This window comes from Ricinus communis, chromosome 5 (genome assembly GCF_019578655.1).
Source record: "Ricinus communis isolate WT05 ecotype wild-type chromosome 5, ASM1957865v1, whole genome shotgun sequence".
Lineage (NCBI taxonomy): Eukaryota > Viridiplantae > Streptophyta > Magnoliopsida > Malpighiales > Euphorbiaceae > Ricinus > Ricinus communis.
The window spans coordinates 24562383-24577359 of record NC_063260.1 but is presented as its reverse complement, the minus strand read 5'-3'; the positions used below and the strand labels follow the sequence as shown (position 1 = coordinate 24577359).

At 28.2% G+C, this 14977-nt stretch overlaps 1 protein-coding gene across 2 annotated transcripts; it reads left to right on the top strand.

Annotated features, from left to right (window-relative positions):
- The first annotated feature begins 5949 nt into the window (after positions 1-5949).
- On the top strand, positions 5950-13962 carry LOC8272497 (agamous-like MADS-box protein AGL19). 2 transcript variants are annotated; one of them, XM_015727651.3, is made up of 8 exons: positions 5950-6088; positions 6579-6771; positions 11873-11957; positions 12419-12480; positions 12596-12695; positions 13241-13282; positions 13385-13426; positions 13652-13962. In XM_015727651.3, exons 2-8 carry the CDS (start codon positions 6590-6592, stop codon positions 13772-13774), a joined length of 636 nt encoding a protein of 211 aa, XP_015583137.1. In that variant the 5' UTR covers positions 5950-6088; positions 6579-6589; the 3' UTR covers positions 13775-13962. The 2 variants fall into 2 exon arrangements, with proteins under 2 accessions (XP_015583137.1, XP_048229458.1); XM_048373501.1 differs by lacking the exon at positions 5950-6088 and adding an exon at positions 6142-6342.
- Positions 13963-14977: the final 1015 nt, after the last annotated feature.

The following is a 14977-nucleotide window of genomic DNA, read 5'->3' as shown; positions in this document are numbered from 1 at the left end:
GAAACTGAAAAAAGAAGAAGAAGATAAAACTGGTTTTGATTGAATGAATGGCTAAGGAGATGTTGTCTTTGCAGTGATGAATGGTCACAGCACCACATGGGGAGGTGTCCCCAAAGGTGCACAATCATGGCGACCAATTAATAAGGCTAAAACCTAGCTGCTGTACGAGGCAGACAAACTCATCAAAGCCATTTCCTGCTCATAAACTCTTCCCTTGTCCTTTCTTTTGCATTTTCCGGCCTATATTAAAAACAAGACATAAATCACCAATTACTCATTAAATTCCACATAATATATATATAGTTCTGAAATATATAATCTTTTTAACATGTGCCATAATTCTGAAATTTTTTTTTAACATGTATAGCGTAAAATCTAATTCAAGCATAATTTAATAATCTTTTATTGATTTATAAATAAATTATATTTCCAATTAATTGTAATTATAGTTTTAATTTATACAGTATTAAAAATCAATTAATGAATACTTTTTAAAATAATTGTTATATCACTACACTAATAAATTTTTAAAATTAAGTTTTTAAGAAAAGCATTTAAAGATATTTAATTTATTATTATTTCTAAAATAATTATAAAATATATAATTTTTATTACATTTTATATATAAATATAGTTTTTTTATTATTATAAATATTAATTAAAATGATAATAACAGCAATAATATACAAATAAGCGATTAATTTGTATAATTTATTTATTAATTTTTAAATAAATTTAATTTATATTAATTTTAAAATTTTTGAAGAAAAGTTAAAATGAAATAATAATAAAAAAGAAAAGAAAAAGTTAAACGCAGCTAAGTGTTATAATTTTTTGTTAATATTATGAAAAAATAAAAACAAAAAGAAGAAATTCACGGTAAGAGCAATTATTTAAAAAGGAAAAATCAGCAGAGCAGTGAAGGCCCACAATGTGGTGGGTCCAAAATGTGTTAGGTTTGTAGTTTTAACATTAAACATTCTGATTTGGATAATCCATTAATTGAATATAGTTTAATTTTATTATTATTATTTATTATTCTTGCTTTCTTTCTTTTACAAAATGAACTCGTTTTAACAATAACTAGCGATTTCATAGTTTTAAATGAATCGCCAAAACATGCAGGCACGGCCACACCACTTATTTAATGATGAGACGTTTCTATTTTTATTTTAGTTTTTAGATTATTCTTTATGATAATCATAAGACGTTAGATATTGAGAGCCCAAAGAGAATAATATTTTCCGTGTGCTCCTTTTTCATCATTTCCATTGACAAAAAATTAGAGTTTTTTTTTTTCTTCTTCTTATATATCTTTTGATATATGTTATAGTTTTTTTTAATCCCATAAAGCACCTCAGCACAAATTCAAGAAAAAAAAAATACTACAAAAATATTTTTGATTCATGAATTTAAAACAATTGATAGTAATTTCTCATCAAATAATTCTATTAAAACATTTGGTAAGTATCTAAGACATGTTTAGTTAACGCTTTTGATAAATACTTAAAATCTATTTAGTTCGGCCGATTAATGCAGTTAGCAATTAGTGGCTAATAACTTGGAGTTGATAGCCAATAGCTAGCGGCTCGTGGTTAATAGATTAAACAATTTGATTAAATTTTAAAATTGATAAGTATAATTAAATTTTTTTATTTTATAATAGTTTAAATTATTTTTAATAGTTAAATAATTATAATATTTATAATTATATTATATTTAAAATTAAAAAAAATTAATCATAGAATTTAAATTAAATTTATACTTTTAAAATAATCTTTATAAATATTTTTAATGATAAATACAGTTAAATTAAAAAAAATAAATTATAATAGTTTTAGCTATTATAAATTACTTTTATTAATTTATATTACTAAATATAATATTATTTTATATTACATAATAAACAAACTCTAACTGGGGGAAGCATGACTGTTCATTTGGGACGGTCCATGACCATCAAAGTAGGTCAAGAAATCCAATATTCCACCGTCATGATCTCCCAATTGCAAATATAGATTTTATAACAAATTGTATAACATATTATATAATATTTTATTTATTTATTTATTTGCAAAAGAGAGAAATCTTTTGTTCTCTGCCTGTGTTAATGCCTTAGAATTAAATTTACCCTTAAACTTCGTACATAGAGTTAAATTAGCCCATTTTAAACTTTATGATCCCAATTAGTAAAAGATTTATGGGTAAGTTTATTAATGATTGTAAGTAATTATGAGTAAGGTACAATCGTAGTTTTGTTTGGAGGAGAATTAGTAAGTTATGGAAATATGATGGGTTGCAATTCTTGAAAAAGAGACGCACACACAGAGAGATAACATAGGTGAGGGTTCCATCATCAGCAGCAGCAGTGGTCCCTCCAAAGACCTCTCTGCCTGAAAAGACTAGCAGCTGCTGCTTCTACTGACACAAAACACAGCTAATTAAAACCCCCACAACCTTTATTATTATTTTATATCACCACATCAACTTCCCCACTTCCCGAGTCCTTACAATGCCTCACCAACACGTTCTCACGTGAATAAAAATAAAATTTATCAATACAGCCATTTAATAACATTGTAATAAAGAGCATCATCTCCTTTTCTGATCTATCTTGTGTGTTTTTAGGATTAGTCTTTTATGTTAAAAATTCAAATTTATAACTTTCTTTCTTTGTAATTCTCTTAATTTTTTATCAAATGAAGAAAACATTAATTAATCAGTTCCTTTCCACAAATAATTTTAAAATTTCAAGATTATATATGTCATAAATTCTTAAAGGCTCAGCTTGTATATATATATATATATATATATATATATGATTATTTATTTATTTGTTTTCCTTATGTATTATGTCCTTGAGATATTAACCTTATGTCTTGCAACAATTTTAGTGAGAAAAGAGAGATTGACAATAGGATAGTAGAAAAATAGAGGATGGAAAATATTTTCTTTCTTTAATGTTCTGAACCATAGGAATAAAAGTGGAAGGAAATAAAATGGGTTTATTTTTTATAATGATTAATAACTACAATTTATAATAGATAAATAAATTTGATTATGTTCACGAAATATATACTAATTTTGCTATAAAGATGAATTTTTTTTTTAAGCTTCATTGATCGTATTGATAGAACAATTGTATACAGCACCATGACTATTTTTGGCGCATTGTCAAGAAATACAATCCACTCGGTGGTTATATTGAGCCATAAATTGACTTCATTACCGTTTGATGAGTCTTTAAACGAGTATGATATTTTATCTATCAGAGTTAAACTCATTCTAACTCCCATAACGAAAGACAAATAAATCTCATTAAGAAAGACAAATAAATTACTATAAAATAAAATAAAATAAATTTCTATCAAAGAAGATAAAATAATAGACTCATAATATTTTATTAATAAAATTAACAAACAACTAAAAAAAGTAAATAAAACATAAGATTCTAGACGAATAATCAACCAAATAAATTAATCTCAACTGTCGTAAGGCTTTGATTCATCTATGAATATTGAAATTATAGTAGTCATGAGATTTTTTTCATATATTTTTTGATTTGCGATATGTTTTTTCAAATTTAATACTAAAGAAATATAAAAGATTTTACTATCAAAACCTATAAATTTTGACCAACTCATACAAAAAATATAAATATATGCTTTAGTTAGTTATTATAACTAAAATAAAATTACTAGAAGAGAAAGAAATAGCTAGCAAGAAATTGAAAGCAGAAAAAAAGAAAAAAGATATCTATAAATGGTTGGGGTTTTCTCCCTTTCTTTTTAGGTGTAACTTTGCTATTATAAGAAAATGAGTTTATTATTACCTTATTATATTAAAATCACCATCATATTCCTTTTTCCTATTTTTAGAATATTGAGGGATGGATTTGAAATTTAAAGTAAAATTTATCTATTACTCTTCAATTTTTGGGAGGAATATTTTTATGGACTCCCCATTTTCTTGTCCCAGTTTTCTCCTTTGTCTCAAACAATGGAAAATATGAAATGTTTGAAAGTCCTCTTTTTTTCCTCCTATTTTTCTTTATCTTTTTAATTGTTGGATGTATGATACATGTCAGTTAATTATAATAAATTAGAAATTTATTGACTTTCCACCTAATCTATTTTTTCTCCCATTCTCCATAATCTCCACCCTCTCAAATGGTGGATGTATGACACATTAGATATTCATAATAAATTAGAGATTCTGTTTAAGTTTTATTTACTCGACTAAAAAATGTTTATAGTATGGATCAATTATCTAACAATTTAGTACAGTATACGTATTATAGACAAATAGCTATAAAAGATATTAAAACCTTTTCACAGCAAAATTACTCCATAGACAACAACTTGATTTTCCATCAATATTATACCGGTTAATTTCAAATTTTAATGTATTACAAAACTTGTGCAATTAATCTAGTAAATTGATATGTATGGTAGATCCAAAATATTATGAGATAGTCTGGTTAATTTATATTTGGTAGGATAGAGCATTTATAATATGTTTGGTTGGAAGAATGAGAGGATAGAAAGATGTGCAATTCTTATTTTAATAACATTTCTAATGTACTTTTTATATATATTAGACTATTTATTTCAAAGAATCATGCATATAATAAAATAATACTTCATTATATTTTTTATTTTTAAAATATATGACTCTTTACATATATAGAAATTTCACTTTCTATTTTATATTTAATTAAAAAAATAAATAAAAAAATTATTAATACTTATGGAGACAAAAGCAAAATAAAGAATAAAATAAAATATTTTATTTCATAAAATATTTTTTATTATAGGAATTATGCTTTTTAAAAATAAAAAGCACTATCAAATGATGTATAGATGATATATACCTAGACTAGATGAAAAATTTCTTAGAAAAGTAGAAGGGAAAGATAAAGAAAGAATCTTGATTCCTTTGTTTGGAGTGATAAACGAGGGAGCATGGAAAAGTTTGCTCCCATCTCTAAAATCAAGGATTAGATAAAAAAATCACTGATAAATATTTGAATTATTATCTTCATAATTTTAAATGACAAATTTGTTATTTTTAATGTTTTAAATGCCAACATAATGGACTCTCATTCATGTATTGTTCTTTTTATTTTTTCTTTATCACTTTCTTTCGTCTGCTATTCTAAATCTGGTTATATGATATTAGAGAATCATACAAATTAGTTTTAAAGGTATATTTTCAAACAAAAATTCCATAGTCAACGATGATTAACGCATATTATTAACTATATCATTTAGGTTTACAAATTTTTCATCAAGCTATTTTGAATTATTATATCTTCTAAAATATGATAAATTTTAAAAATATTATTCTATGAATTTACGAATATTTATTATGCTGACTCATTTTACATGTTATTATATTTTAAACGAATCTTAATTTATAAAATCTAAACTCATGAAAGTTATGTCGGAAGGATTCAGAATTTAAATCATACTAAAAATTTAGATCTATAAAATATCTACAGTGGTGCGAACAAATCACTGATTATAAATTTTTGTTATACTATTCTACAGCCGATTAACCAAACAAAGAGGGGCCACGTGATGCTGACACTTGGCGACTTTGAATTGGCTAAACTCTCAATGTCCAAGTACGGAAATCTCAGAGGTGTTTGTCGAACCTTGTACGGACAAAGAGTTAGATATATATAAACAACATACGTTTACTGAGAACTTTGTAATTATAAAGTGTGCAAAGGGTGTCCAGATTTTACATACCCTTTGGCAGTTGAAATGGGAACTGTCTGGGAGTAACTGGCAACCGACAAGAATGTTCGGTGTTTACCCTTTCACATGGGCAGTTGCCTCTCTACCGGATACCGGAAAAGTAAGTTTGTCAGTCTCTTTAAACTCAACAGGTGTCATCACATGAAGGAATAGGCATCAAACTTTTGGTGCAACCTGATGTGTCACTGGCTGGGTGGAGTAATAATGGGAATCACATGATATTGCCTATTTCCCCCACCATTTTCAGTCATATTCCCTGTTTTCTTTTTTTGGGAGGTGTCTGTTTTTTTTTCCTCAATTTACCAAAAGGAGAAAGAGATTAGGTTCTTCCTTTTTATTATTTATCTTTTTTTTTTCTCATATATAATTAATTTCGAATCTTTTATACTCTCTCTTCTAGGGTTATAGCTTATAGGTTAATCTTTAATCACATAATAGTCTCTATTTTTTGGCTCTCTCTTCTTTACATAATCTTTCTAGGGTTTCTTCTAATCCTCTTTTTCTGGGTTTTCAAGATCAATTCACACTCTTCATCGCAAATCCTACTTCGTTTTCTTTTTCTCTTCCTTTTTTTCAGGTTCGTTGTCAGGCATTTCCTAATATAGTGCAGATTTTACTTGTCCCCTTTCTATTTTTAGAAACCTTATTTGGGTCTAAGTATAGTTTTCTCTTTTGAAGTTCTCTGAGATATTAGGTCTCTATTCTCAGTAATAACACAAAAAATCTATCATTTTTCCATTTCTGGGTCTTTCCATCTTGTCCTTTTGGGTCTATTCTTCTTGTATACATCTTGATTATCATTTTCTTTTGCAGGTTCTACAAAAATGGTGAGAGGAAAGACTCAGATGAAGAGAATAGAGAACGCAACAAGCAGGCAAGTAACCTTTTCAAAGAGAAGAAATGGACTGCTTAAAAAGGCCTTTGAGCTATCAGTTCTTTGTGATGCTGAAGTTGCACTTATCATCTTCTCTCCTAGGGGAAAGCTCTATGAGTTCTCCAGTTGCAGGTACTAGTACAAAGCTAGCTCGCCATGTTGCTTCCCTATTTTTGCATATTTTTTTGAATATAGCTTGCTGCATCAGATGGACCATCTAAGTCATATTTCAAGAAAACGTATTGATAAATCTGGACCCTTGGTTAAAACAGGCAAAGTACTAAGAGTACTAAAGCTTTCTCAGTCAGAAAAATTAAAGGGTCTGACCTATCTTCTTTCCTTTTTCTTGGTATTAAATCTAAATTTACTGATTTTTATTGTTGGATTTTAATGTTATAGTTTGTCAGAATCTTGCTGATTTTTTTGTCTAACTATTACCGTTTTTCCTGTTCTATTTATTGGAAGTCTTGGGTCCTTAAATGTAAGCTAGTGGCCCAGAGAAAGAAAAGAACGAGAGAGAGAGAGAGAGAGTTAGCAGCACTCCTAATTTTATTTAGGGTTCATTTGTTAGATCTATTGGTTTATTTAGGAGAAAGAAAATAACCATCTTTTATCATTTCTAGCTATTCCATGTGTACTCTTCAAAGAACTTGCAAGCTGTTTACCCTAAAATGAAAACAGCTTTTCAGTTCAGTGAAAGTAAGCAAGAAACAAAGAAAAGAGATGATGTAGAGGTTAGTTAATAATCTATATTCTTTATGAAGCTTATTAGCAGTTGATAGTCGGAACTTTATTAAGATGGTAATGCAGATGATATATTTCTTTCTTTTTTCTAAAAATAAATAATAAGAAAAAGGATTTCCATCTTGAAGTACTAATTAGTACAGGAAAAAAAAAAAAGAAAAAAGAATCTAGATACTAGCTGATGTGGGGATTCTGAGATAGAGGTAGTGGTACATTATTATGCTGGCATTTTTAACTTTGTATAGGTATAGTTTCTTGCCCTTTAGTATGTATGTATTTTATAACTCATATACAATTAATTTTATTTCTGAAAAGGGTCGTACTGCATTCTCCAAGAAAAACACTATCTATTGGTAAGAGTTTTCTTGTTCTTGATGTTAGTGTTTAGTGTTGTAGTTGTTTGATTTGTGACCACATGATCTAAATCCCCATGTACTAAGACAAGACTGGCTACTATGTACCACATCAACTCAATTAACACTATTCACTTACAATAACTTGGGACAGTCAACATGTATACTAATTAATTAACCAAATAGCAGTAATTTTTACAAGTATGATATATATACACATACACACACATTGAAATAATTTATTGGCCATTGAGTCACTGCACATTGCTGCTTGTGTCAAAGCAAGAGCTTATTTGTTGTGCTGTTTGTGTCAGAACAGAAGCTTATGGCTGATATCCCTGAATAAGCTCCTTTCTTGAAACAAACAGCAATATGTAGTGATTTTATATATGTAGAGGTAAAGAATCCTCGTTTTCGAAGATATTTTTGTCTGAAATTGTTCCCTTTGAGCTCTAATTCAAAATCTAGCTACTTCTTGTCACTTAAAGAGTTCTGCTAATGTGCACACGCTGCATTGTAAACATGTGAGCTTTTAGCAGTTGACTGAAAAATCATAGGAAGAAGTATCATTTCTTGTGCAGGAAGCATTTTTATCTAATTTGGTTGACACTAGAAATCTCTTTATTTATTTATTTTTTATTTTTATTTTATCCAATAAAATGATTGTTCAAGTTGAGAAATATATCTACTATTCTTAGGCTACCACACGGTTAAGCATGTGGATTTATTGAAGATCACTTTTCGTATAATAAATTGTTCTTTAGACTCTTCATTGATTTATGGGATTAATGAAATAGCAGTAATATGCTTCTTATCTTTGAAGCAGATTGCATGAATTTTTTATAGTGCAAATGCATGGATATATTCTTACATACACTATATATATACATCCAAAATAGATATATCTATATAAGTTTTACATTTTGGCATTTGATGATTGACACATATATTCAATTATTTAAAATTAATGAATATGTGTCGATCATCTATTAGTTTGGTGTATAGAAACTAAATAAGAATATACATCTATACTAGTGCTACTTCGGCCACCTCAAATTATACCATAGCATTAGCATAGTACTTTAGATGCATGATATAGAGACCCTTCCACTTCTTTTTGCCCATAGATCAACTGTACTACCATAATTTCACATGCCACCACTCGAAGTGTTGAGCAAAGATCCTTGAAATCATTTTTGATGTGATGTCTATTTTATATTAAGCATGGAAATTTAATAATTGAGACTTTACAATGAAAATCTTTGTGAGCCATTGAGAAAGTTAAGCATTCATCAGTCTCCAGTGTTCTTTCAAAGAATTCTCATTCTTATCAACATTCCTAATTATTTATTTTGGCTGAAGTATATATCAGCAACATAAAGGAAAATGTGCATTAATTGTCAACAAGCATGAAAGATTGTTGGAAATGTTACTTAGTCATAGAAAGTGATATTCTCGGTAGCTGATTGATTAAGTTCAATTAATAGGTACTATTTGATTTATCCTTTTTACCTTCTCACAAAATTTGCCTTGATTTATCATGAAGCAAATGTAAAAATTATAGTAATAAAGTAACCAAAGTTCTTGCTAAGAAAGGCGAAAAATAAATTACCAAAAAAAAAAGACATAATTGTTCAAAATTTAAGAAGTAATACACTTTCTAAGAAATATAAATATACTTTATCATATAGTAAAACAATGTCTTGAAATAACAAAAAGGCAAGAGAAAGAGGAAGTAGCTTTAGAGTATAAATAACTTTTAATTGACATAGTTGCTTTTGTAGGTTTCTCTTTACTAGACATACTCATATGCAGTCCTAGAAGGGTGAATATGATACTCACATCATTGAAGCTTACCTCATCCAACAAATTTTTGAATCTTCATTCCAACTAACAAATTTTGCCTGTAGCAATAAGCATCAGTACTTTATTGCTCTCCTATGATATGTTCTTGCAACTCACCCTCATGTGGTATGTTGTCTCATATAATTCTCCCAGTATTCTCTGATTTCACAGCTTAAACTTCTAATTAATTGTGTGATTTTCAATTATGATATTAGGATATGAGAGTTAACTTTGCAGTACTATGCCAGCAATACTTGTACTAGTCTTTAGATAATATCATTAGTACCGGTTTATTTGAGATTGTTGTCGAATGATAAAAGTGTAAGTTAATCTAATATTAATATTATTTTTTAATTTTTTTAAAATTTCGCTTTTTTCGGACATGTGTTGCATCAATATATCCATTTTTCTTTTTGAAAATTGAACTCTTTATTCGTGCCTAACATGTATCCACTACTGATAAGGTCTAACATTGTTATATAGATGCAATTATTTAAGGATTTGAAATAATTTTTATACAATGCTTCATAAAACTCACACAATTTGCTCTAATTGGTTATTTCAAAAGAGGTTAGTGTTGGTTTCTATTTCTGCTCTCTAAGTGATGTGTCAGTTGTCTATTTTTGTGGGTAAATTTCATGTGGAGTTTCTTATTTTAAGCGTGCTTCTTATTATAACTCCAAATTGCATCACAAAAATTTCTATATTTTAATTTCTTAAAATTAAACTTTTCTAGCTTGATTTGGAAAAAGTTAACTAAAATATGATGCAACTAAATCTATATCAAGCTATGATTACATGACATAGCTTGGATGAAATCTGCCCAAGTATGTTACTAAAATTAGAAAATAATAATTTTTAGGATATAAATTAAAACTTAATAAACACGATAAAAACACATTTAAATTGAGTGACTGCATGCGAATTATATCCTTTGTTAATGATAGTGAAAGAGTAATTTTGTAAAATCTTTATGGAAGTGATGAACAAACCTTAAAGTAAGGTAACATACAGAAGAGATAAAAGAGATTACTATGACACGAATCTAAGCTATATGATTTGTATCTAAAGATATATTAGAAGGTTAGCAGATAACTAGTTGATAGACGTCCTCTTACAGTACTCATAACTCATAATACAATCATCACTCATCTCCTTATTACTTTAAGTTGAGGTTTGTAACAATTAAAGTTGAAGGAACCATCTGATAATCTATTCGGGCTTCAAAAGATGCTTAATTCCATGTCTTAATAGGCGTCTCATAAAGCATCAGATACAATATCCTTTTTTAAATTATTTTGTTCCAAAGGTATTCTTAGATAATAATCACATTCTGATTATGAAGATTGTTTACGATCCTGTTCGTGATGATTGTGTTTAGTGTTAGAGAAACTGAAAGCTGGCAAGATGCAATATCTATACTAATGAATGTGCATGATTTTCATCATCTAGATTACTGAATGTTTCATACAACTGAACTAGCTGATGTTTTGATGATTAAGTCTGAGTATGAAACAAGATTAGTTCTTGACTTAATATTCAACTGGGTAATTATTTAATGACCTTGAGACTTAACATATTGCATTAGTACATATTTTTGTTTCTAATAATAAATGATAACATCTTTCCCATTTAATAAATTGAACTGCTCTACTCCCTTTTGTTAGAATTTTCTTTTTGTTAGTCAAGAAGGGTGACTAACAAAAGACAGAAGAAAATGTGAAAATTTAGGTAGTTATGTAATACTCAGTGAAAATTTAAGTGTAGAAGAAAATGTGAAATGTATTATCATTATTAAAATTCATTTAACTAAAGTATAGTTTTTCTTAAGATTTTCGAAAAAAAAAAGAAAAAGAAAAAGAAAAGATAGATAAGGATATCATAAGACCGAAAACCGACATCATATCCCAATCAAACACACATACATAAGTTGAATTACTGAATTAATTGATAATCAGATAATCAAATCTTTAGGTTGAATCTAGAAAAATTTTAAAAGAAAAAAAAAATAGATCTTTCACCATAACACTACATCAAACATCATCAAAAGAGAAAAGGAGATAAAGGAAAAAGAAAGAGGATATAGTAGTGATATCTATGAAGGTAGATTAAGTATTTAAATTTAGGTTAACGTTTATTTTGATGAAAGTAATTCATGAAAATAGTATTGCAATTTAACAAATGTCAAGGACGTTAAAATAATTATTCACTGATGTACAGTTAGGTAGCAAAAATTGTTCTGAATCATGTATTTTCTTCTTGTTTCTTAATTTGAATTTGGTGCTGTGCAGTATTTATAAGACAATAGAGAGGTATCAGAAGAAAGCCAAGGATCTAGGAATCAGCATCAAAACTGTTCAAGAATGCACCAGCCAGGTCAGTCCTCCATTTTGCATTCATAAAAGACCTTTATTATAGTTTTCTTCTCCACGGACTAATAAAGAAATGGAATCTCGAGCTATATATGTGCAGTCTGTGAATAGATGCAAAAACGGTTAGGTTGATTCCATTTTTGGGCTTGTTCTGAATTGGGGATCAGTTTATCATAACTCTATTTGCGTGCATACATAATTTATAATAGCACTAAGAAATAAGTCGAGCATTTAATTACGTGCATAATGCTTTGGTAAGTCCTTGTTCCTTAGTGATTTTCTTCAGCCACATCAAAAACAGCATACGGATGTCCAAGCCCTTCTATATATATCTTTGCTTTTGGTTGGCTATGTGTTTGTGAGATATGAGAAATTCCTACAGTAAAATATAATAAAATTAAAATGCAAATATATATATTTATGAAAGTTTCAGAATCTTCTTATTGTGATTGATTTTGCATGCAGCACATGAAGGAAGATACTTTTAGCTTGGCAAAGAAGATCGAGCTTCTTGAAGTTTCTAAAAGGTTCAAAGCCCTCGACAAAACTCCTATATTTTTCGCTTTTGTTGCATACACAAGCATAGTCGTTTTCTAAAATCTTGAAATATATATATATATATCTGTGTGTGTGTGTGTGCAGAAAATTGCTTGGAGATGGGTTAGAACCATGTTCAGTTGATGAGCTGCAGCAATTAGAAAATCAACTGGAGCGGAGCTTAACCAGAATTAGAACAAGAAAGGTATGTACGAATACTTGTATATCTATGCTCCAGACAATGTCAGCATGATGAGATTAGCAGACTTGATTAATTTCAGCTCTCTCTCTATTGTTGTAATTGTTGTTTGTTTGTTGGTAATTTGCTAATACCATGACATTTTGACCTTATCTTTTCATTATGAAGAATCATTAATTCTCAGTTAATAAATCTTTCCTCCTGAAATTTTGCCTATCAGGTAGTACTAAAAACACTATTACATCAGCCTCGCAACTCCTCATAACCTCATTTATTTTTGGACTTTCAGATAAAATAAAATGTCGAATGACATATTTAACATCTTCATAACTGATGCGGATTACTATATATGATCACGACTCAATCATATTATCCCTTTTGATGTGCATTGCAAATACACTTTACTGCCAATCCACTTGCATGCATACCTGGCAAATGAACTGTGATTTTTTGAGGGAAAGAAGTATTTGATATTGCGACTCCATTTCCTTTCTTTTTCTGCCCTTCTATCATTAAGGAAATGTTAATGGTATTACGGTGCACTTTTGCAGAATCAGCTGTTCGGAGAGAAGATCGAGAAGCTGAGGGAAGAGGTAAATATATTTTATTGCATATGCTAGACTATTTCGGTCTTAATGATCTTTTGCGAGATTTCTGATTTGCTGCTATTCCCATTTTCTTTTGACATTTCTCAGGAGAAAATCTTGATGGAAGAAAACACAAAGTTGAGGAAGAAGGTATATTTTCATTTCATTTCCTTAATTTTTTTTGTTGGGTTAGTTAATCTTGCTGCTAATTGTCTGCGGTTGTCCCACTAATCCAAAACTCTAAATAAGTTTCCAATTTTAGTAATTTTATCCCAAACTGCTAATTAGTGGCATATTAAAGATAAAAAAGGAACTAATATTGATATTGACATTTATTCTTGGATTGAATGATGGACTTAATTATATAAAATGTAGTGTGGGATGAAACCAATGGAGCTGACAACAAAGAAGCAACAGATAGCAGACAGAGAAAGCATGGAGGTGGAGACTGAATTGTTCATAGGTCCACCGGAGACACGAATTGCTCAAAAACCTTAGACACATTTTTACCATTCACATATAAAAAAGAAGAAGAAAAATAAAAAGTGTTGGTTTCATCAGCAGAATGATGGTGTTCATCATCCTTTTAATCCACGTCTAATTATGATCATTAAACCAAATAAATTTTTGTCAATAACCCATATAGAAAAGCTGTGATATAAGTAAACCAATTTGTCTGGACTAAATTTACATTCTATTATCTCGTATATCGATTGTCTTGTTATAATTTGTTCTCTGTACATGTATATAGTTTTCTGCTATATATCGTCGCTTGAAATGCACTTTTAGCACTTGTTAGTTTATTTCTATTAAAATTAATATAGTTTATTTTTAGAATCATTTAATCTGTATCTTTTTTTTTAATTATACAACTTATTTATTTATTTAATGTATCTAACAAATAAATTTTTTAAACATTATTTATAGGTAAAAATGCAAAAGTATCTTCTAGTTAGGGCTTATGTTTTATTTTTCTTGACATTTAGAAGCTTTATCTTATGGATTTCTTTTTTTTTTTTTTTTTTTGCATTTTGATATCTACAAATAAATATTGTTGAAATTTATAACTGTGTATTATGATAACATTAAATTTTTAATAATATTATTATTTAAGTAATTCAGTATTAACTAATTATAATGAATTTACAATAAATAAATTAACATGGATAAATAAAATGATTTTAATGAATATTATGATAGTTACTTTAATGATGAATCATTTTCGAGATATTCTTATTTTTTGGATATTAATGTTATGTTTACGTTATATTGAAATTGACAATATTAGTTAATAAGGTATTGAGGTATAAATAAAAAAAGAAAAAAGCCTTTTGAAAGTAATTTTTAGACTCCCAAGTGTAAAGGCATATAATCACATACATTTTAATGCTTTCTTCTAATTACTATGTTTTTGTGTTTCATCTGATTATTACATTTTCGTGCTTTCCCCTATTTATTAATATTGTTAATATTGATTAATTATTACATTGAAACTACATGAACAAATTAACTAATTATTGGGAATAACAGAGCTTAAACTAGTTGATGATATAAAGTGAAATTAGCTTTCAACTAGTGGAGAAAAAGCAATAAATTGTTAATACAAAGAACTTAAGTATCATCCCAACCAGTGGTCTAAGTCTTGTGTTTTTGTGTGAGTTGGGTGCCTTAGAAGTCTATTTTATTAAAGAGATTTATGGA

Excerpts from the sequence above, each read along its gene's own strand:
- LOC8272497 (XM_015727651.3), top strand. The coding sequence starts at position 6,590 with ATGGTGAGAGGAAAGACTCAGATGAAGAGAATAGAGAACGCAACAAGC. Across the intron at positions 6,772-11,872 it reads TATGAGTTCTCCAGTTGCAG|TATTTATAAGACAATAGAGA; the intron begins GTACTAGTACAA and ends GGTGCTGTGCAG. Across the intron at positions 12,481-12,595 it reads CTTCTTGAAGTTTCTAAAAG|AAAATTGCTTGGAGATGGGT; the intron begins GTTCAAAGCCCT and ends GTGTGTGTGCAG.